The following is a 23,586-nucleotide window of genomic DNA, read 5'->3' as shown; positions in this document are numbered from 1 at the left end:
AATAATCTATTAAAAATCTCTTCCACATCAGACTGGAAGAGGTCTTATATGACCAATTTCACCAAATTCAGATCATAAAATAGCAGAGTTAACAAAAAGCCACACATGGTTAAATGTCTGCAAATATATACTTCTTAAAAAAGTTCTTTCAGGAATTTATAATGAACTAGGATATTTATGGAAGTATTCAGATATATTTAGCAAACCAGTAAAAGATATGAAAAGTTTGAGTAACTTAATTTGTTAGAAATAGTTTTATTTGACCTGACATCAATAGACGTCTTTTATAAAGTGCTAAGCATGCATGCATGGCAGCCTTGTGACATTTCACTATCACATATCATTGTTTCTCAAATTAAAAAAAAATATCTCTTTACCACGATGGTCCAAATCCTGCTAGATAACACCCTGGCAAGCTTACAGACCCATCTTGGATTTTTCAGATGTGGTGGGAAACTACAGCTCCTTCTAAATTTTTCTAGTAGTGATGGGGACTACTTACCAAAGTATACATTACAGTTTTCCTCTAGCTAGGATTTTATGTCTGTCACATCTAGCAACTGAGACCATCTAAGTAAGTCGTTCTATGCATTGAGGAGTAAATGCTGCAGTGGTTGTAACCAGCCTCTCTCCCTCTTCTTTCCAAACCCATTTGTAATGTTAGAATACCGTCTGTGCTCTCACAAAGCCAAGCCAGGCAATTATTCCCCAGAAGCAACAAAAGAAGCACACTGACTTTGTAGGTGTCAGCAGCAAGTGTCTGGTGTGGAACTTCCTGTTATTTCTGAAAGTGAGCTGTGAATTGTTGTGAGGTGAAATTGACCTCTGTAACTGCTCCTGTCTGCTGTTTCTGACTGCTTTATACTCACTTTGTCTGTAAACTCCAGAGGTCATTGTGTTAGGGCAGCTTCATTTTAAGCTAAATGATAAGTGATGTCTGTAAGAGAGTATTACAGATTCTTCAGCCTCATCAAAAGACAACTGAATATACCCTGTGAGGAGCAACAACTCCAAACGGTCAAATAATTAATAGAATGACACATTGAAAGCCCTCTCCTCTGTGTAGGGATCTAAAAGTTTGTATTTGATAACTAACCATACTAACCACTATAATACTTGAAAGTAAAGATTTTAATAAACTTTAGCATTTGTGTTTGGGCTACTATTGGTAAGCATCTCATTAACAGAGCTGTTTATAATGACATTAGCAGAGGGAGCTATGTAAAAAATTTCAGATTAGTTCCTAATATGCTTTAATGATAATCTAACATCAGAATGACTGACTTTAGTGCTGTGCTCATTAAATAGCATTAAATAACAGAACTTATTCACATTAAACTAAATCATAACAATTTTCAGAGACTTGCACTAGATTATTGAGTTACTACAATGATGAAATACACAAATACAATTAATTTAGACACGCCTGAGAAACAAATATTTGCCACCAAATTTATTGCACTTAGAAATTTGTGGTTGTTACAATGACAGACTAGAATTGAGAAAAGTGTCATCTTTCTTTGCTTTTCTACCCATGAAAGAAGTTAGTGTTATTGTAGTGCATTTCATACTGGAGTCAGAAATTGCTGAAGAGCTTCCATCTCCTTACCAACAAGTTGCAAGTGAATCAGGCTTAAGTTGTTCTGTATTTACTTTAGAAGAATGGAAGGTTATTTTGGAGGAAATCCAGCTATTATTTTGTCTTCTCAATTAATTAATGTGATGTGCCAGAGACTATCTGAAGGATGCAATTTCATTATGTCATCTTAGGTGAAAATGGGATCACAGAAACCAATAGGAGTGAAGTCTGCTTTAACAGAATGCCATTTTGTTAAGAAATGTTCAGCTCTTTGGGTTGATGGCCACAAGAAATACACATGGTTAGATGTTTTCAAAGAGATTTTATATTTTAAAGGGGCAAAAACATTCCACAGGAATAGACTACTAAATTAACACAGTGCTCTAGTGGCAATATAAGAGATAGTAGGTCAATGAAGTATATGTGTGTCCTATAATGGAGCAATGGTTGGCACACCCCTCATTTTCTGGTTTCCTTTCTCATCTGAGACATGTGAGACAAACACCCACAGTATCAGAAGAAACATAGAAGCTAAGTATCAGGTTTTCATTTAGGTATTTTAAATATGACTTCTATTTCGTTTCAAAGGTCTATAGTAGCTGAGTTCATGTGGTAGAGGAAAAGGGGAAAAAACAAACTACCAAGACAAAACAAACAACAAAGAAAAAAAAAAGATTGTTCTTGCCTCCAGCATAACTTGTTGCTTTTACGGGGATGTCATATAATCATTTTGCTCTTGATTATTTGCCAAGTCCAAAATATTAGTAAATAAAATTACAATGATACAAGGGAAGTTTCTGGTTTGTTAAATAACTGCCTTGACTCATCTTCTAGGCCAAAGTCCGCGTCATAGAAAACATCATACCATTAAAGATACCATCTCTAAAGAAAACAATGACTAAATGAGTCTAATCAGATATTCCTGCCATGCAGTAGACAACCTTACCTTGGAAATGGCGAGTGAGATTGGATGACCTTATTCTGACTGTTCTGTATTTAAAGCAATTGGTGCTTTAGGAATTAGTCTGCAGGATTAAAAACATAACTTACCAAAAAATGGTACAGCCTGGTGATATTATTCTGTCTTTAGCTTCAGACGTGCTTTTTACACAGGCGGAATGTCAAACAACTCTCTTGTCCAGGGCAGAAGGAAATCTACACAATATTGTTAATGAAACTGCACGCCTGAACCTGTGTGTCCAAAAGCATTAGCCAGTACTGCAATTGGAAGTGTCTTCATAAGTGTGATCTTAGTCATTCACCGCCTTCTCCCAATATCCTTGTTTTGTGATTGTCTTTCTGATTGGGGGTAACTGACTTCCAGCTGCTGGAACATGGTTTTAGGATACATTATTTGTGTCTTTTATTAAAGGATGGCCAGTCCCGAACAGTGAGGCAGTTCCAGTTTACTGACTGGCCAGAACAAGGAGTGCCAAAGTCTGGAGAAGGATTTATTGACTTTATAGGTCAAGTGCATAAAACAAAAGAGCAGTTTGGTCAGGATGGACCAATCTCTGTTCATTGCAGGTAAGTGAAAAAAGCCTTGAAATTACTCATGTGCATTTCTAGGGTGAATTGCTGATTCAAGTGAAGATATGTATGTAGATGCCATTGCATAGGTAAATTGCCATAAAATAGAACCAAAATTTAAGGTCTAAAAAGGAACATATAAGAATGCTTTACGAAACAGGATTTGGTCTGTAATAGCAAACTTACACAGAAAAAAGGTCTGAAATATGTGGAAGCATGTGATTTTTTTCTTCACTTAAAATTTTTCTTTAATACAGGGTAAAAACAATCTGGTCAATACTACATACAGAAAGAAATACAGACAGACTTAACATAGGGTTCTACATCTGATTTATGGATTCTTCCCACTGGTAATTAATAGTGAGGCTGTTACAATGGTGGGAATTATTAGTTCTAAAAAAGTAGTTACACCACACTAGCATGTCAGTAGTAATTGAGATGAGACAAGTGAGGACAGTTGCTATTGCAAGAAAGAGAACCATAGAATCATTAAGGTTGGAAAAGACCTCTACAGTCCAATACCTGTCCACTCTTCAGTAAAGAATTTTTTTCTAACATCCAGTCTAAACCTCTCCTGGCACAACTTGAGGCCGTTTTCTCTCATCCTATCACTAGGTACTTGAGAATTACTTGCTCTAACCTATAAGCCACCAGCTTCTATAGTGGAATACTGTGTGAGACAGTGTCAAAGGCTTTACTAAATCCAGGCAGACAACATCCACAACATTTCTATCATTCACTAAGAGGGTCACCTTGTCATTGAAGGAAGTCAAGTTTGTCAAGCAGGACAATGAACCCATTTCATGAACCCATGCTGGTCAAGCCTGATGCCCTGGTTGCCCTGCACATACTATGTGAGTGCACTCAGAATGAACCATTCCATAGTCTTTCTCAGTACCAAGATGAGGCTCACAGGTTCCCTGGGTCTTGATTCTGGCCCCTCTTGTAGATGGCCATTTCACTGGTAAGCCTCCAGTTCTTTGGAACATTCCGTTTTAACCAGGACTGCTGACAGATGATGGAGTGTGGTTTGACAAGCTCCTCTGCCAGCTTCCTCAGCATTCTCAGGTGGATCCCATAGGCTTGTGAGTGTCCATATGGCACAGCAGGTTGCCAGCTGCTTCGTCCTGGATAATGAGGGCTTATTCTACTCTCATCTCTGTCATCCTCCTCAGGAGGCTTAATACCCTAAGGTTAACTGGTCTGACTCTGACTATTAAAGATTGAGGCAAAAAAGGCATTAAGTACCTTAGCCTTCTTTTCATCGTTGGTGACGGTATCTCTCCCCTGCATCTAATGAAGGGTGGACATTCTGCTTAGCTTTCTTTTTGTTGTTAATGTATTTCTGAAAACTTTTTTCGTTATCTGTTACAACATTGGCCAGACTGAGGTCTAGATGGACTTTTGCCATCCTGCTACCCTCTCTGCATGACTTACCTAAATCCCTGTACTCTTCCTGGATTGTTTGTCCCTTCTTCGAAAGGTGGTAAACTTCCCTTTTTCTCCTGAGTCCAAGGCAAAAACTTCATGTTCAGACAAACCAGTTGTCATCCCCACGCATTTGTCTTGCAACACTGAGAACAGCCTGATTCTGGGCTTCTGAGACTTCCTTCATGAGGAATGTCCAGCCTTTCTGGACCCCTTTGCGCTTTAGGGCTGTCTCTCAAGGGATTTTCTCAAGCAGTGTCCTGAACAGGCTATAGTCTGCCCTCCAAAAGACCATGGTAGTGGTTTTGTTGACCCCCTTCCTTACTTCACCTATCAAGAGCTGTTTGCCAAGCCCAAGATGACTTCTGTTACCCACCATCCCTTTGTTTGTAAACAGTGGGTCTAGCAAGACACCTTCCCCAGTAGGTTCCCTCACTGTGTCAGGAAGTTATCTGCTGTACATTCCAGGAACATCCTAGACTGCTTCCTGTCTGCTGTGTTGTATGTCCAGGAGACATCTGGTAAGTTGAAGTGCCTCACTAGAACAAGGGCTGGGGATTGTGAGACTTCTTCCAGATGCTGTAGAATCCTTCATCTGTCTCTCCATCCTTGTTGGGTGGTCTGTAGAAGACTCTTAACAAGATAGCGTTGTTGACCTTCCCCATCCTTACCACAAAGTGTTTGACTTTACCTTCACATTCATTGATCTCTACACAATCAAAACACTCCCTGACATGAAGAACTACCCCACCACCTCTCCATCTCTGCCTATCCCTTCTAAAGAGCTTATAACCATGCACACTTCAGTTAGGACAGTCATTCCATCATGGCAACTAAGTCATATCTATCCTGCTGCACAGTGGCTTTGAGCTTTTCCTGTTTGTTGCCCATGCTTTGTATGTTGGTGTAGATGCATTTGAGCAGTCTATCAATTTTTCCCCAAACACTGACATGCCACCCACAGGCTCACCTCTGTTGAGCTTGATTTTCTTTCCTTCCACCTTCAAACCTAGATTAAAGCTCTCACAATGAGAGCCCTCCCAACTCATGGGCAAGAATCTGTCTCCTACTTTGAGACAGCTGGACTCCATCTGATGTGTAAGCCTCCCCATGATCAAAAAAGTCAAGATTCGACAGGTGGCACTAGCCTCTAAGCCACGTGTTAATCAGATGTGTTTTACACCCCTTTCAGCATTCTTCCCTACCACTGAAAGGATTGAGGAAAATACTACCTGGGATCCTGAACCTTCAGCCAGTCACTCCAGTATCCTGGAATGTTTTTTAATAGCTCTTGGACTTCTATTCCCAACCTCATTACTACGAGTAGTGGCTAATAATCAGAGGGCCATGCCAGATCAGGGAGTTTCCTGGTGATGTCTCCAACCTTGAGCACAGGCCCTACGAGGAGAGGCTGAGGGAGCTGGGATTGTTTAGCCTGGAGAAGAGGAGGCTCAGGGGTGACCTTATTGCTGTCTACAACTACCTGAGGGGTGGTTGTGGCCAGGGGGAGGTTGCTCTCTTCTCTCAGGTGGCCAGCACCAGAACAAGAGGACACAGCCTCAGGCTGCGCCAGGGGAAATTTAGGCTCGAGGTGAGGAGAAAGTTCTTCCCTGAGAGAGTCATTGGACACTGGAATGGGCTGCCTGGGGAGGTGGTGGAGTCACCGTCCCTGGGGCTGTTCAAGGCAGGATTGGACGTGGCACTTGGTGCCATGGTCTAGCCTTGAGCTCTGTGGTAAAAGGTTGGACTTGATGATCTATGAGGTCTCTTCCAACCTTGGTGATACTGTGATACTGTGAACTTGAGGCCTAGAGACACAGAAGACTTCCCTGTTTAATGGATCCAGTCAGCACATGGGACCCTCTGTTCTCCTCAGAGGGGAATTGTCTATGACAATTACCCTCCTTTTTTTCTTAATACAAGCAGTCCTAATGTTCAGGGCTGACACCCCAGCCAGTTCTCTGTCACTATGTTCTCAATTTGCCTGGCCCTCAATTTCCAGAGCCTCAGTTTCCAGGTGAATGTGGCCTTCTTGAGCTGGGACCTGTTTCCATTCCCCCCATTTCTTAGGTCCCTTCCATCTGCCTGGTGGCAAGTGGGAAGGAAATCCTCTGCCTCCTTTGTAGCCTCTGTCTGCTGCCTTTTCCTCAGGGTGTGGCTCCACCAGTCTTATCTCCCTGTAGCACCCCTCAACCTTTCCACTTCCCCTTTCATCTCTGTCACACAGATGAGTAGATCATTCACAGATGATGTCTCTTCTGCCCTCCATTAAAAGTGCCAGGTTCAGGCACTTCCTGCAGCTGGAGGCCTGCACAGCTGTTTGTTTGTGTGGGTTGCCACATTTCTTCTGACGATATTTTTTGCTCAAGTGGTTAAGCATAGTTAGGTCCTCTTATGATAGAGTGATGACCACTAGTTGAGTTTGCCTCTCAAGTCAGGAGGGGAACCAGTTAACACCATTTGAACTTTCCTCCTGTGCTGGCATGGCTTTCAGCAACCTGCCCACTCAGCCTTTTGCACAGCAGCTGCTCTATATCCAGATGTGTATCATGCCCTGTTTGCCCACTATGGCCCTGTGAAGAGGGGTCTGCAGATCACAGATCATGCTGCCACATGTGCCAGAGTATGCCTGACTGGAGGTACTCATGAACACAGGCATTCTGCAGAGATAGCTGTAGCTCTTGTGCTGTTTGCAGGCTGAATAGAAAGCAGTATTTAGTAATTTTAGCCTGTCAAAATGTCATTGAAGTTTGGATTGGTTGGATCTAACATCAGAATGTAATGCCCATTTTTTGATGTGATGGCTTCTCTCAATTCCTTTACAACTGAAATGTAGATGAAAACAGCTTACAGGGCTTTCATATGCATATCAGAATAATCCAGGGTGGGCTTTTTTAGTATTACTGTATTTTTCATTTATTTTCTCTACAGTAGTCTATAGCAGATGGCCAAAAATAAAATCTTTATCTTTTATCTCCTACTTAATAAATTGTTTTCTATAGATTTCATTAGGATTTTTAGATACTCATTTTTTGCAACATTAATGGTTTTTTTTGGTAGATGAAATGTCATTTATATAAGAGATGCAAAATACTGATACAGAATCCATGTCCCAGTACTAGCATACAGACAAAATGAACAAGTTTACTAAGGCATATTGATGTAAAAATGGAAAGAGATTCTCGTCCTTCCAATGTCCAGAAAAAACAGTAATTGTTAAAACACTGGTGTGTTTTCACAAAGCACTTCATGTTCTCCTAATCCGAAAGACTGACAAAATATAACTATTAGATTACTAGAATCATATTTCTTTGTGTGTGCCTAAAATTTTTTATAACACTGCAGAACAGTGTTTACGATTCATTTGACAAAGGAAAATGGACAATCATGATAAGAAGAGGCTTTATTCTTTCTGACAATAATGAGTTTTGAGAGCAGGGTAGTAATTAGCAATATTTATGCCTTTACTCAGACACAAATATGGAAGCAAAGTGATAGTATTCTTCTAAGTGCTTTATGCCATGCATACCTGTCCACTTGAGACCACAGCTGAAGTACTGTTAGCAGCAGTTTATGCTTGTGATAGGTTATGCATCCCTTCTGAATGGATGTGATCTTTCAGGCTGAAATTATGGAGATTACAAAAATTTCTACTGGTGACTTTGGTAGGAACAAAGTCAAATCCAATATAATTTGTCACTGTGACTAAGATTTAGAGAATTTGTAATGTCAATCATCATTAGTCAACTGACATGAACACTTAATGTTCCTAGCAAGTTAGTAAGTTTATTTGTTCTTTCAGGAAGCATAAGATTGTGTGTACCTGCACTTTCCTAGTCTTCATGGAGTTATTATAATAATGCCTCCAGTTTGTGCCATCATGAATTTGTAAGGATTTCTCTCATACAGAGAAATTCTTCGAATTACAAACTCCTCTAGTGCAACTCCCCTTTGGTTTCCTTCCCACTCCACATATTTTTCACAAGTTTGTTTTCTCTGTTAGGGAGTAAAGCCCTGACACACACACCTTAAAAATGTTCTCTTCTGGCATTTTTAAAATAGATCAGTGTGTTGTAATTGAAAAAATTCTAACCTCTTCAGGCAATTATTTAAAACTTGACCAGTTTTAGATATAGTCATTTTATTCCAGATTTTAGCTGGAGAGTAATGAAGATGACCTTTTCCTATAATATATTCAAGACCTTATCACTCACTACAACTACCTAAAGGGATGTTGTAGTGAGGTGGGTGTTGGTCTTATTTCCCAAGGAACAAGTGATAAGATGAAACATCCTCAAGGGCAGGTGTAGGTTGGATATTAGAAAAAAAAAAATTTGGTGAAAAGGGTTGTCAAGCCCTTGGAACAGGCTGCCAAGGGAAATGGTTCAGTGACTGTCCCAGGAGGCATTTAAAAGACATGTAGATGTGGCACACAAGGACATGATGCACTTGCCAGTGCTAGCTTTACAGTCAGACTTGAGCTGAAAGGTCTTTTCCAACCTAAATGATTCTCTGATTTTGTCAAGTTTTATCAGGTTGTGTCTCAATTTTCTTTTCACTTCAGCTCTCCAAAGGCACACAGGTTATGCAAAACAACTAGAACTAATCACATATATTTAATAGAAAGGAGTGCACTGATCTGGAACAAACACTACAATATCATCCTACAATTTGTACATTCCATTTCCACACTAGTTATTTGAATTCTCTGAATCTGTTATATTCCTTATGAACATTGAGACTTCTTCAGTCTTGCCCTGCTCATGTTCTTCTACTGTCCTGCCTGGTAAGCAGATCTCATAAATTTCCAACTTCCCAGTTCTATCTGACTGGAGAAAACCTTGCAAAATTACTGGCATCAACATTGAGATGATAGGGTACTTAATTTCCACCCTTACAAATTCAAACTTGGGAAATTTCTTTTTTTTTCTATGTAGTTACCTCTCTCTTTGTCCAAGAGTCATCCTCATGAATAAGTTATTATTTGATTTTAGTAAGTGACAACTATTGACTCTGTTGATTACAGGAATTTCTATCACTTTGTGGGGGTTTTAGTTAATAACAGGAGCCCAGGACAGAACTGAGAGCAAACAGCCTTATACTCAAAGAAGATATTTCAAATTAATGTGGAGAGATATGCAGTATATGTATATCAGAAAGCTAAAGATCCAGCTGGCTGGACTTGAATGAAAGCTGTGTTGTAAGGCTTTTGTATATCCGTTATTTAGACTGTAACACTTATGAGCAATTTCAACACTAATTGATAACCCACTGACTAACTCAAACTAACGTACTGAAGATTTGGAAAACAGGACATGTATGTAGATGAGCTAAAGTAAAGCAAGCTCTAAAATACATTTTTGGCATTTTTTTCTCTTGTTAGTTCCAGTGTAGTCATTGATAGCAAATGTTCTGATTTTCCTTCACCGTGCACTGATTGATATATATTTGGTTGAAGAAACCAAGTCACTTTACAAGGAAGACTGGAGGGTCAGAAAGTGCTTACTAATATTCAAACTTTGCTTGAATGTAATTATTCTTTCAAACACAGTGGGTAGTTGGTTGTGAAATTTCGCTTAGTGAGCCTTTTCCCATATAGAAATCTGTACACATATGGTATGTTGTAACCACAGATAGCTAGCAGTCAGTTCTTTCCACATTAACTGTCAATTAAGATTCCTGTTTTTCTTTCCTTGTTTGTTTCTTTTGTGTTTTTTTATTACTTTATTGCAACAGCGCGGGTGTTGGAAGGACTGGAGTTTTCATAACCCTGAGCATTGTGTTAGAAAGAATGAGATATGAAGGTGTTGTAGATATCTTCCAGACTGTCAAAATGTTAAGGACGCAGCGGCCAGCCATGGTACAGACAGAGGTGAGTGAAATAGTACCCATATGGAATGGTGATGGTAAAGAAGGGGCATTTTCACAGCCAAAAATATGGATAGATGGAGACTGTATAAATAATGTGCTTACATTTATATCTTAAGTTGTGTAATGGCTATATGACAACACTGTAAAAACTGCCGTGAAGGTACTACAAGGACTGTTTTCTGTTACAGCAATAGATACTGTAGGCTGGGGGAGAAAAAATAATGTTAGTACAGGATCTTAAATTAGGGTAGTTGATGAAAAACATTTTCAAAGAACTGCTAATTTTTTTAAAAATCTTTTTTGTCCTAACAGAAATATGTGGTAATAAAGAAGGGGGCCAAGTTATTTTTGCAGAGGTAGATCCACCGTTTTTGGTGGGTTTTTTTGTGGGTTTTTTTTGTTGTTGTTTTTTTTTTTTCCTGGGACCAAAATGTTGGTTGTGGCTTCAGACTGACACTTTATTATTTTTCATGGTTTCCTTGACTTTATGTCACCAAGCATGTGGCTGTTTGTCCTGAAAATCATAATGGTAAATTCAGTGTTCAAGAAAACTATAGAGTAAATAATTTCTGTGCTATAATAGAATCATCATAGAATGTCTTAGATTGGAAGGGGGCTTTGAGATCATCTGCTCTGACCTCCCCACCGTGGGCAGGGATGCTGCTCAGATAGATTTGGCCACTGAAGGCTTCAGAATGACACAGAGAAATAACAAAAGGGATAAGCAGTATCGACTGATTTCCTGGGCCTGGATGTTTGGAAATGTGTCCAGTCATAAATATCGTCATTGTTGCTAAATTTCTTGTAAATTTCTGAACATGAGATTTGATCTAAGCCAGAACCAACAGATTAGAAGAACCAATCAAAACAGCAAAAGCAAGGAAACATTTTGGGTCATATGTGTATTTGATATAAATTGATTGACATTGCCCTTTAAATTACAGACTGTACATTTTTTGTTCTCCTACTTTTGACTTATCTCTGTGTCCTATCCTTATCCTCACTGCTGACAGAGGTGCTGTGTATACTCATTTCTTTAAGCATCCTGTGGAAAACAGTTCTCTCATGCAGTAGTATATATTGTCAAAAAATTTAATCTTTATTCAACAAAACACTCAAACTGCAAGTGAAACACACATAGACTTAAAGTTTATGCATATGTCGAATAAAGTCTCCCACCATTCCAACAGGAAGCAGTAAAGAATTATGAGTGTTCACATAATTACGTTGAAGGAAATACCTATGGAGTTTTCTAGTCTTCCAAAAGAATTTTAATTGTGACCTTAACAAGTGTGGCCCAAATGTGGTTACCACATATCACTATCAGATAAATAAGCAGATACTGATATTTTTATGACTTTCAGGAACTATTTATTTTCTTATTTTTCTTTTCCTGTTTGAACTTTTAAACCCTGAGTGACAATTGCAAATGAGTACACAGATATACCATTTTAGTAGAAATGTGCAATATTACATAAATGTGCAAAAGGGCTGCTGTGTGGGGTTAAGATTTATATGAAGTTCAAAACATTGGATTCACCAGAGGTATAAGTGAATCTCCTACCACGCTGAACTTTTCTCCACTTACAGGTGTAGATTGAAAGTGCAATCAGTTTTAGTATTTCATTTCAACCCTCTTCTTGGCCACAGGCTTCACATCCTCATCAAAGCCTGTGTCACTGAAAGGTTGTAATTCCCTTTACTTCTCTAACATGACTTTTAACCTGGTGTTTTTTCCATACAGCATTCCATATTAAGACTCTGATGGATTTGCCACTTAGTGTGTTGCATTTGCTATAGAGTTAATTGAATATTTGGGCACCTATTTTCAAAAACATGAAGGAAAAACATCTCAGCATGTTCCCATAAGAAGAAAGTTTTATACCAACATTATAGTACTCCAAAATAACAGTCAGTCAATTGGTGGGTATATAGTCTTTGCACAAAGAGCAGCTGCATTCTGTGGAACACAAGTATGTATCTTCATCTACTGTTAACTCAAACTGCCTTTCTGTTGATAGCAACAAGAGAATATTGCTGACACACAGGCGTAGCTGTGGTATACTTGTCTGTAGTTACAAATTATTCAATACAAAGGAAATAGAATCCAAACAAGCTGGCTTTTTGATACCTCTGTTTTCTGTCTTTCTTTCTTCCAGGATCAGTATCAGTTCTGCTATCGAGCCGCACTGGAATATCTGGGCAGCTTTGATCACTATGCAACATAGAAACCCACCGTGGATTTTTTTTGCTGGCCCTTTAAGATCCAGAGAGCCGCTTCTGAGCCATATGATGTGCTTTAGAAGTACTTCTTAACTCTTAGCTAAGGAGCAATTATTGGGGATATATAAAATATTTAAAAAAAAAAAAAAAAGGAACAGAAATGATGGGGATACATGAGACAAAAAACATCAAAAATCCCAACTATTCCATGTGGACCAAGAATTCACAGTTTAATAACCTAACCATAATAAAGGATTCTTGACCACTGAGGCGTCTGAAGGATCTCATTTACAGATACCTCAAGGGTTCGACATTGGTTGAAGGGAAGAGAAAACTAATCACAAAGAGTGATCATCTTGTTCAGGATTGCATGCTTTCGCAAGCAGGAGTTTTGGGAGAACTGTGCTTCAGTGCAGGATGTTTGTTAAAAGGTTGGGTCCTGGCTTCTCAAACAAAGCGGACTCTTTACTTCAGCATCACCCCTTCCTATCATACTGTTCATCATAACACTAGGGAAAATGTGGGAATGTTTAAAAAGAAAGTCCTTGATTTAGTTTTTTAGTATTGTAAAGATACTGCTGAGCTGTGCTTCATTTTTAACTGTGTAAACCTTCTCCTTTTTTTTAACAAGAATTTATCAATCAATGAAGTAAATTAAAGGTTGCGTAACTGCTAATGTTTTTCTTTAAAATCTGTAGATCTTTTTTTCCCCAAGCTTTTATCTGTAATAATCGTGCTGTAGAAATGTTAAGTAATTTGAAAATTTGCACATTTTTGTGCAGTTCTATCTCTATCTACAGTACTACGGTCTCATTAGACATTGTTTTTACAATTTTGTTGGGTTTATTTTTCTTTAAGAAAATACTCCTTGTAATCAATTAAGTTAAAATGGGGCTTTTTGGTTTCTTTTGGAATCAACAGGGAGGCGCAAAGTATAAAGATGCTGCTAAACACACACACACACATACACACATATGCACATGCACAACCACACCCTCTATCTTTATATATATATATATATATATGTATGTATTAACTGTCTACACTTGTCTAATTCCTGTATAGTTACAGAGATACAGATAGGTAGATATTCACACACATACACATAAACATGCAAATTCTTCCATACTTGGATTTCTGAAAGCATTGGGAAAAATTTTCAGCATACTGCAATTGTATTAAATTACTATTTGATCATCTCTGCATTACTACACTCCGTAAACTTCTGTTTCAAAGGGAAGTGACGAATGCACATCATTGATACTTGATCATCTGTATCCCTAATAATATTTCTGTCCACACTGGCACTTGCACACACACACACACACATGAACACACATGCACACACACACACACACAGACACACACACACAGAGAGTATGTGATTTAGGCTTCCAGTGAAGTTCAATATTTGTAACACTATAGTGCAATAAGAAATCATATTATTAAATGTAAGAGGTGTGCATGTGGGAAAGGTCAGTGCATATCCCTTTAGGATGGGAGAATGTTGTAATATACTAGGTATTAAGATGTTTTAAAATTGTATTCAATAGTATACTGTCTATAGTGTGCGCTATATAATTTACATTTATTGTATGTAACAGGGCAAAGCCAAACACACATTGCTCTGTGAAATCAAAGGTTTTGTGGCATACAACATTGTTTGGGGATGCTGGGTTTTGTTTTGATTTTACATTTAGAGTGCCTTATATTTGATGCCTATTTTGAATAGCATTTCTTTCAGTTAGCCTTCATTTGTATTTAATTCAGTTCATATCTCTGTTATTCTTTTCAAACATTTTACTACATGTACCAGACAATTTTGAAAAATATGCATTTCCAGTTTCTAAACAAGTATGAATGGTAATAAATGATCACCCAAAATACTTAGGTAGTCAAGGCCCTTTATCTTTCTGTATTTTCCAATAACAGACCAGTCCACAAATCAAGTATTTATTTCTCGACTTTTCGAACTCACTATAGCATGGGTTATAGTGTTGTCATTGCAGAGATGTAGCATACACTGCAGTGCTCATACATTTACTTACTTTTCAATTTGGGCCACGTCCTGATGGTTCACTTGTGGCAACAGACTGCAAAAAGCAAACATTGCTTTTAATGGAGAAGAGTTCATATAAGACTAATAGGACTGCCCACAAGAAGTATTTGAGAATGACACTAGTTATCTTCCAGGGAACAGAGAAAATTCTGTAAACAGCACAGAGTACTTTTTGAGGATTCTGCCATTATCACTGCATGAATATAAAAGGAATTCTTTCTTTGGTGTTTCACATAGGGGCATTGGTATGGCTTGTCAATATGACCACAACTTTTTTTTTTCTTCCACTTTTCCCACTGCTAATAAAAGGAAAAATATGAAAGACCAAACTCTAGCAAGCATTGTATTTGAGCACTTTTGTAAAGAAAAAAAAAAGAAAACAAAAATATATATGTATATATATACACATATATATGTATGTATATATATACAGATATATATGTGTATATATATACATATATATATATATGGAATAGAAGTATTATAGAAGGCTACCTCAGAATGAGATTCCATAGCTTACATCTGAACCACAGAAGAATGTGCATGGTTTCTTTTTCTTCTTGATTTGTAATTTTAAAAAAATTACCGAATTGACATGTTATGTGGTGTGGTTGTTTTCTTTAGCCCAGAATAGGGAATAGGAAAATTGCACGTTGGATCTAGAAAAAGATCATCCAAAGAAGATGAGGGAATGAACAAATATAAACAAACAAACAACAACAAAAAGCAGAGCACATTTGGGAGGAAAGCTGTTGTACTGTTAAATATTCCTGATGGCTTTTATGTTTCTTAGGACAACTGTTACCATCATTGATGTGCATTCCACTTTCTGTATTCTTATATACAGTCATTCTGCAGTTAATTTAATATTGTAAGCATCTTTGTCTACATGAATCATACATTTCCAAGCTTAATATTGATTTTGTCAGCATAACCAGTATGGTGCTATTATTTACATTTATATGTGTATTTATGTCTAATTATGTAATTAGTTGCAGTGGGGAGAAACCCCATGAAATATATAAAAATTATTTATACAGAAGTTTAATTTAGCTCTTAAAAAGAAAAATTCTTTGAGTGGTTAGATAGTGGAGAGGATGGCTGGAGGAAGGAGTGGCCCTCTAGGGAGATTTGCACTTTCTATATATACCTTTGTACTATGCACTGCCCTATTGATTCTACACCCAATAATGTTATAATTTCAACTGTGAGCAACTGCTTACAAACCCCACTTGTGTTATTTAAATGACACAGAACGTGTAAAAAAGCGGGGGTGGGGGGAAACTGTTTGCAATGGATAAAAGAAAATGCAACTGCTTTTTCTGCTTTTATTATCTCCTGATTTTTTTCCTTTCTTTATGTGTTTTTTGGTTTGTTTTGGTTTTGATTGGTTGGTTAGTTGATTTTGGGTTTTCTTTGTTTGTTTTTTTTTTTTTTTCTTGATGCCCTGATACTCCATAGATATCAGAAGGCTGCAGGTCTCATCATAACCATCCATTATGTGGCTTTGCCATTCAACCTTGGAGTGTCTTTACAAAGATAATAATTAAAAAAAATGTGTTCTTTGCTCTTGTTTTGGATGCATAGACTGAAAAGTTTAAAAAATTACCTTGTAAAATGGCTTGTTAAAAAAGATACAATTACCTCTAACTAGTAGTACGCGTAAATGTTTTACAGAATGAAAGGCGTGCTTTTTATTTTCATACTTCGTTACATTGGTGGCGAAAGAAAGTCTGTATGAAAATCAGTTCTTTGCTGACACAAGTTCCATTTGTTACAAATGAATTCTAATAAAATGTCAGTGTTATGCAGCCCGGGTCTTCTTTCTTAAGCAATACTTTTGAAATCAACGCTTCTTTGGTCCCTCTGTGATAAAGGAGTTTAATTGGAACTACAAAGCAGTCGTTAATCTTCTTAACTAGCAGCTGGACATTGTAAAATGCATTCTTAGGTTGGCAAATATATATCGCCTTTACCAGAAAATTTTGAGCCAGCATGGGCAATCTCTTTGGCATAAATTCTCATCACTTCATGAATTTAATTGGAATTATTGCTCTTTACATGCTTCTGGAGTTCCCCTTTTTGCTTAAGAAATGTATCATTACATCAAGAAAACAAAATTCTGCTCATTCATAGATGAAACCTAAAGAAGGCAAAACATCCACATATTTGGGGTGAATTGTTTGCTTTTGAGTCCTGCAGATATGTCAAGTTCTGGAGTAAATCCAAAGTCACTGGCAAGAATTCAGTTACTGAAATAGTGGCAAGCAGTCATGACAGATTTTTTACTCATTTCTGCTATGTGCTGCATGTGCAGTAGGTGCAAACTTGGATTTGTGAAGCTTCTTAACCAAATACTGTACAAGTGTTTTCATACACTTTGAAAAGTTTTTAGATGAACATACCAAATGTACTGAAGTAAGCTGCAAGGGACATGGCATTGCAATCCAGTCAAGGAAAAGAAAAAAATAAACTTGCTCTATTTACTTGCTATGAAAGAGGGCAGGTTCTTTTTCCAAGATTGCTTTGTTCATAAGGAAATGCAATCTTTTAGCAATCACTATTAAGTACATGTTAATAAAGAATTCTCTGTGCTGAAAGGATGTGCAAAGACATTAATATTAGAATGATTTTAAAGAACTTGTATTGTTCTTAGTCTAATTTCCACATTAAGGTGGTGAAAATAGAGTAAATGTGAAGCCTTGGTATTCTTACAGAGACTTACTAATGTTTTCTTCCACTGACTTATGTGGATTTTACAATTACTGCTTTGCAGACTGCCTTTGGCTTGACCCTGTTTTGTGTAGTCTGTGCAAGGTGGTTAAAGTTGTGTTATGTAAGGGTTTCTCAACCTACCTGAGTGGCTTTAGATGATGCCCTTTTAATGTCAGCATTGACTTCTTTGATTTTCCTTGTTCTGTGCATCTAGCATGGGCCAAAATAAAGTGTGAAAATGAATACTACCAAAAAAATTTGGCTACGTATGGGTTCATATATTTTAAGTTTATGAGTTTCTACAAGACTGGTTCTATTTCATTATTGCTTCACACAGAAAACAAAAGATAGTTTATGTCATGTGCTTTAATATTGTTAAGACACATTTCAAAGCAAAATAACAGCTATAGACATTTGAACACAGTAACATTTGCATCTTTTTATATAAACACTTTGACTAAATTTCCAGAACCTTTGGTGTTTTTTTCATGCTGGTATTGCTCAAAATTACACAATCAGTCCTGATTGCAGAGCAAGAGAGGATTTCCATGTATGGTTTGTAATTCTTTCTCCTCTGTCCATTTCTTCCAGTCTATATGAGCTTAGGATGAAAGTTAAGATACTGGTAAAGGTATAAACAAATAATTGACAAAGCACTGAAAAGTGAAATATAGAAATAAATTGTTTTCTGAACATGACAGTTCAAAGGGCATTGCAGACTTCACTGTTGAAGAAACGTAGAAAAATGTTCATAGGAATTTCTGAATCCTTTCTGCTTCAGATGCGAACATGACCTTTGTTTTATTTTTTTAAATTTCCTCCTACTTAAACAGTGTTAGAAGCAGAATGGTGTTTAATTACTTTTCACAGACTTTGGCATTTTGAGGAAAATAACCAGCAAATTTTCTGACTCGTAGGCCAGCCTATTAGTGAAAACTACCTCTTGCGTATGACATAACACAAAAAAGAGAAAGTATCTTTCCTGTGGACATCTTCAGAAAATCAAACTTCAACAATAGCAGTAGACTAAATTTCAAAAAAATGTCCAAAAAAACACACCAAATCATATCAATGTTACTAGCACTGTAAATAATACCTTTCAGGTGGTTTCTGAACTGTGAAATGCTCATACATTTTTCCACCTGTCACTTTGCAAGGGAAAATGAAACAATGATGGGTTATGAGGCTACATACATGTAGCAATTTTTTAAAATTATTTTATGACCTGTGGCAAATTTTAATATTTAATTTATCTGTTTGATTTTACTCGGAGTTTGGGGGGGGGGGGGGGGGGGGGGGGGAGGGGTTGGTTTTTTGATTGGTTTTTTGTTTCGGGTATTTTTTTGTGGAGGAGTGTGTGTATGTTGTGAGTTTGGTTTTTGTTTCATTATTATTATCATTCCATTCTGTATTTTTATTCCTTTTTATTTTGTTTTTAAGGAGGGAATACTAATGCTGTGCTACTGGATGCAACTATTAGAGAAGTTCTTTAATACAAAACCTGAAAATTTGAATTATGTACTTGTATATCACAAAACCTATTTTCTCTTTACACTCTACTGTGTGTTTTTAAAAAGATTGGTTCTCCTCCAGTCTTGCTTATGAAGGAGATGCAGAATGTTTTTCTACCTCTAACCTTCCACAGGATGGGAGGGAACAACTGCCAGCTAGTTTTCAAAGGAAAACAGAATGGTCAACTGCAAATCAGACACTATGGTCAATAGAGATAATTTTCCATCTAGGCTATAGATAGGGTGCTTTAGAACCCAAAATACATTCAACTTGCTCTCTCAGCAGAAGTGTTTATTACTGTCCAAGAAGAAGAAAACAACCTTTCTTTCACAATAAAAACAGCCTATTATATGTTCAAAAGTCTTACTGGATCTAGAACATAAATCTTTACAGTCAAACTGCCTGGGAATGCCTTTTCTTCTCCAACAGATAAAGGAACAGAGTAAGAAATTCTTCTTTGAAAATATATGAGGATTACAGTAATTCTGGTCTTCAAAAATCCAGTTTGGACTTGACCTGTGGTGGAACATAAAGGGCTTGAATGAGCCCAGTGTTGTATCACAGTATCACAGTATCACAGTATCACCAAGGTTGGAAGAAACCTCACAGATCATCAAGTCCAACCCTTTACCACAGAGCTCAAGGCCAGACCATGGCACCAAGTGCCACGTCCAATCCTGCCTTGAACAGCTCCAGGGACGGCGAGTCCACCACCTCCCCGGGCAGCCCATTCCAGTGTCCAATGACTCTCTCAGTGAAGAACTTTCTCCTCACCTCCAGCCTAAATCTCCCCTGGCACAGCCTGAGGCTGTGCCCTCTCATTCTGGTGCTGGCCACCTGAGAGAAGAGAGCAACCTCCCCCTGGCCACAACCACCCCTCAGGTAGTTGTAGACAGCCATAAGATCACCCCTGAGCCTCCTCTTCTCCAGGCTAAACAATCCCAGCTCCCTCAGCCTCTCCTCGTAGGGCTGTGCTCAAGGCCTCTCACCAGCCTCGTCGCCCTTCTCTGGACACGCTCAAGCATCTCAATGTCCCTCCTAAACTGGGGGACCCAGAACTGGACACAGTACTCAAGGTGTGGTCTAACCAGTGCAGAGTACAGGGGCAGAATGACCTCCCTGCTCCTGCTGACTGCACCATTCCTGATGCAGGCCAGGATGCCACTGGCTCTCTTGGCCACCTGGGCACACTGCTGGCTCATGTTCAGGTGGGTATCAATCAGCACCTCCAGATCCCTCTCTGTTTGGCTGCTCTCCAGCCACTCTGACCCCAGCCTGTATCTCTGCATGGGGTTGTTGTGGCCAAAGTACAGCACCTGGCACTTGGAGCTATTGAATGTCATCCCATTGGACTCTGCCCATCTGTCCAGGCGGTCAAGGTCTCCCACTGCAGAGCCCTTCTGCCCTCCAACCCAGCCACATCTGCCCCCAGCTTGGTGTCATCTGCAAACTTGCTGATGACTGACTCCAGGCCCTCATCCAGATCATCTATGAAGATGTTAAAGAGGATGGGGCCCAGCACAGATCCCTGAGGGACACCACTAGTGACTGGCCGCCAGCTGGATGTGGCACCATTCACCACCACTCTCTGGGCTCAGCCCTCCAGCCAGTTCCTAACCCAGCACAGAATGTTGCCATCCAAGCCACGGGCTGACAGCTTAGCCAGCAGTTTGCTGTGGGGGACAGTGTCAAAGGCCTTGCTGAAGTCCAGATAGACCACATTCAAAGGCCTCCCCACATCCACCAAGCGGGTCACCTGATCATAGAAGGAGATCAGATTGGAGAGGCAGGATCTGCCCTTCCTAAACCCATGCTGGCTGGACCTGAGCCCTTTGCCATCCCTCAGGTGCGCAGTTATTGCCCCCAAGATAACCTGCTCCATCAGTTTCCGTGGCACTGAGGTCAGGCTGACAGGTCTGTAGTTCCCAGGTTCCTCCATCTGACCCTTCTTGTGAATGGGGACCACGTTGGCCATTTTCCAGTCTACTGGGACCTCTCCGGTGAGCCAGGACTGCTGGAAAATGATGGAGAGTGGCTTGGCCAGCTCAGCTGCCAGCCAGCTCTCTCAGCACCCTGGGATGGATCCCATCTGGTCCCATGGACTTGTGGGTGTCCAGGTGGCTCAGCAGGTCCTGAACTAATTCCTCATGCCGCTGTGCAAATGGGGATAGTATCTCCTGTGCCACTACTTGAAGAAAAATAAACTACTTTTCTGGCAATTGAGGCCAAATTGATTCCTGGTGTAACTTTTTAATGGAAATATCTGCTTGTGTAATTAATTATACTAACAGGAGTAAGTTAACATTTAAAACTATGACTGTACGTGTGAACATGACTTAAGTGTTTTAATCTAAAACTCAAAGATGGCACACAGTGAAAAGTGGAATTTCTCTTCTCAATGCCATTAAATATCCAGTAATGCAAATGCAGCAATAACTTTATCAATGAAGCATTACTCTTGCTCCATGCAGTCTTTAGTGCATTTACTTGGCTTTGTTCTGATCAGAGAGGCTGACGTCCCCTCCCAGGAATTATTCAAAGCCAGGCTGAAGAGGTCTTGAACAATCAAGTCTAGTTGAGAGGCATCCCTGCTCATGGCACTGAGGTTAGAGTAGATGATCTCTAAGGTCCCTTCCAACCTAAGCTACTCTGTGACTCTGTGACTCTGTGACTCATGGATTTCCAGGGGAACACACCACTCCCCAACCCCATCCCCCAGTTCAAGAGGCAACTTGCCCTGAACTCCTCCCTCCTTACTGTTGAGAACTGAGGTGAAGAAGGCATTCAGGGCCTCAACCTTTTCCTCGTCATCAGTTATAGTGTTCCCCTCCTGGTCCAGTAAGCAGTGGAGGCTCTTCTTGCCCTTCTTTTTAGCACTGATACATTTATAAAAGTGCTTTTTATTATCTTTCATGGAAGTGGCAGCCTAAGTTCTAGCTGGGCCTTAGCCTCTCTAATTTTTCTCCTGCATAATCTGGCTACATCCTTAAACACTTCAGGAGAAGCCTTCCCCTCCTTCCAGAGGTGATACACCCTCTTTTCTTCCCCCAATTCCTTCAGGAGCTGTTTGCTCATCCAGGCTGGTCGCCTTCCCCGACGGCTCATCTTTCAGCACATGGGAACTGCCAGTTCCTGTGCCTTCAAGAGCTCCTGTTTAAAGTAGGTCCAACCATCCTGGACCCCTTTGTTCTCAAGGACTGCTGCCCAGGGGACTTTGGAAATAAGTTTCTTGAGCAAACTGAAGTTTGCCCTCTGGAAGTCCAAGGTGAGGGTTCTGTTATAGTTCCTCCCAATCTCCCTGCATATAGAAAACTCCACTGTGATAGGAACTTTGCAAGCAGCAAATTCTCACCCAAACTGAAAAAAAAATCCCTTGTGTAGATGGTTTATGTGGCATTTCCAATTTAATATGTCAAATACATGTCATCACTGACTGTGAAGCCAAACCAACCATCTAGCACTATCACTGTAAGGTATCTCATTCAAACACCATGGTAACTCAAAGTAAGGACTCCAAAACCTGTAAAATCAGTGCCTAGTCTTGAGTACCCAGTAACCCATTGAACATAGATCAGACAAAGTCATCTTTCACTAACGGTAAAACTGTACTTCTATATCACAGACCTAAAATACTTATTGAGCTGGTACAGCATCCTCTGAATAGTCCATACTTGCAACCTGTATTTTACTAACAGTTCATATATTGACACCTCATGTTTAAACTCCTTTTTCCTCCATTTCCACTATAAAAGTTTGCTATTCCCTTTCAACAAAAGCTTACGCCTGTTATCTGTTTCCTTTAAAGCTTAGTCTCTGACAGTTTTAGAGTATTGATGTCCAATTTACAGCACCATGCAGAAAATTGCAATTACATGATTAAGACCCATACCTATGTACTCATGATAGGAGGAGAAAAACATTTGGCTACAGAAACATTCTTAAACCTTGTAGAATGTGACTGCAGAATAGCTCTTACATAGTAAGTAGGTAACAGAGCAGCCTTTCAGCATGATGAATTTGAGCACTTTCTTAGATACAAAATAGGAAAAATGTGGGCTCCTATTTAGCACTGGTGCAGATACGATAGGAGTGTAATGGTTTGGGTGTTACTTGCGCCCCCTGCCCCCCCCCACCCCCCGCACTCTGTAAAATCACCCAGACTACACTCAGCAGCTCTGGAAATTGAATGAAGCTTTATATTTACAGCTTAGCACAATATACAAGCAGATATTTACAGTATATACAGTTATATACAGGAATATGCAAGTTAAAAGGTAATACAGAAACACAACTCCCCTCCCAGAAGCCTGAGTCCCCAAGAGGGGCTCTCAACTCCCACCTTCCACTTTCTCCCACTTTTCTCTACCTTACCCCAGATGTTGCCTTATGCCCAAGGAAGATTGGAGGGTCAGCCAGGGGGGTTAGGAAGCAGGTGGATTAATCAGGGAGATGGCAAGTTAGGTTAGAGAGAGAAATGCATCCCAAAGCCTGGACAGAGAGTGTCTTCCCATCTCCCTTACCTATGTTTACACTCTAATTCTTATACATCTTAGCAAGCCTATGAGTGAAGTGGACCCCACCATTGTTTCCCTGTCACAGCCTATAATCTAGTTTTTCACACCAAAACATTCTAGCTAGCTCTAAACTAGCACAATCCATCCCTGTCTAT

General features: G+C 39.3%; 1 protein-coding gene across 50 annotated transcripts in view; it reads left to right on the top strand.

The window, feature by feature from the left end:
- PTPRD (protein tyrosine phosphatase receptor type D) overlaps positions 1-17,662 on the top strand; it is a 1,747,466-nt gene extending 1,729,804 nt beyond the window's left edge. For all 50 annotated transcript variants that reach the window (XM_064140351.1, XM_064140349.1, XM_064140348.1 and 47 more), the window contains 3 exons: positions 2,952-3,106; positions 10,274-10,409; positions 12,568-17,662. In XM_064140351.1, the coding sequence (XP_063996421.1) occupies positions 2,952-3,106; positions 10,274-10,409; positions 12,568-12,636 (360 nt within the window). In that variant the 3' untranslated portion in view covers positions 12,637-17,662. The remainder of the gene's footprint in view (positions 1-2,951; positions 3,107-10,273; positions 10,410-12,567) is intronic.
- The last annotated feature ends 5,924 nt before the right edge of the window (positions 17,663-23,586 follow it).

Source organism: Pogoniulus pusillus, chromosome Z, assembly GCF_015220805.1.
Source record: "Pogoniulus pusillus isolate bPogPus1 chromosome Z, bPogPus1.pri, whole genome shotgun sequence".
Lineage (NCBI taxonomy): Eukaryota > Metazoa > Chordata > Aves > Piciformes > Lybiidae > Pogoniulus > Pogoniulus pusillus.
The sequence above is the reverse complement of the archived record's forward strand: the minus strand, read 5'-3'. Positions and strand labels throughout refer to the sequence as shown.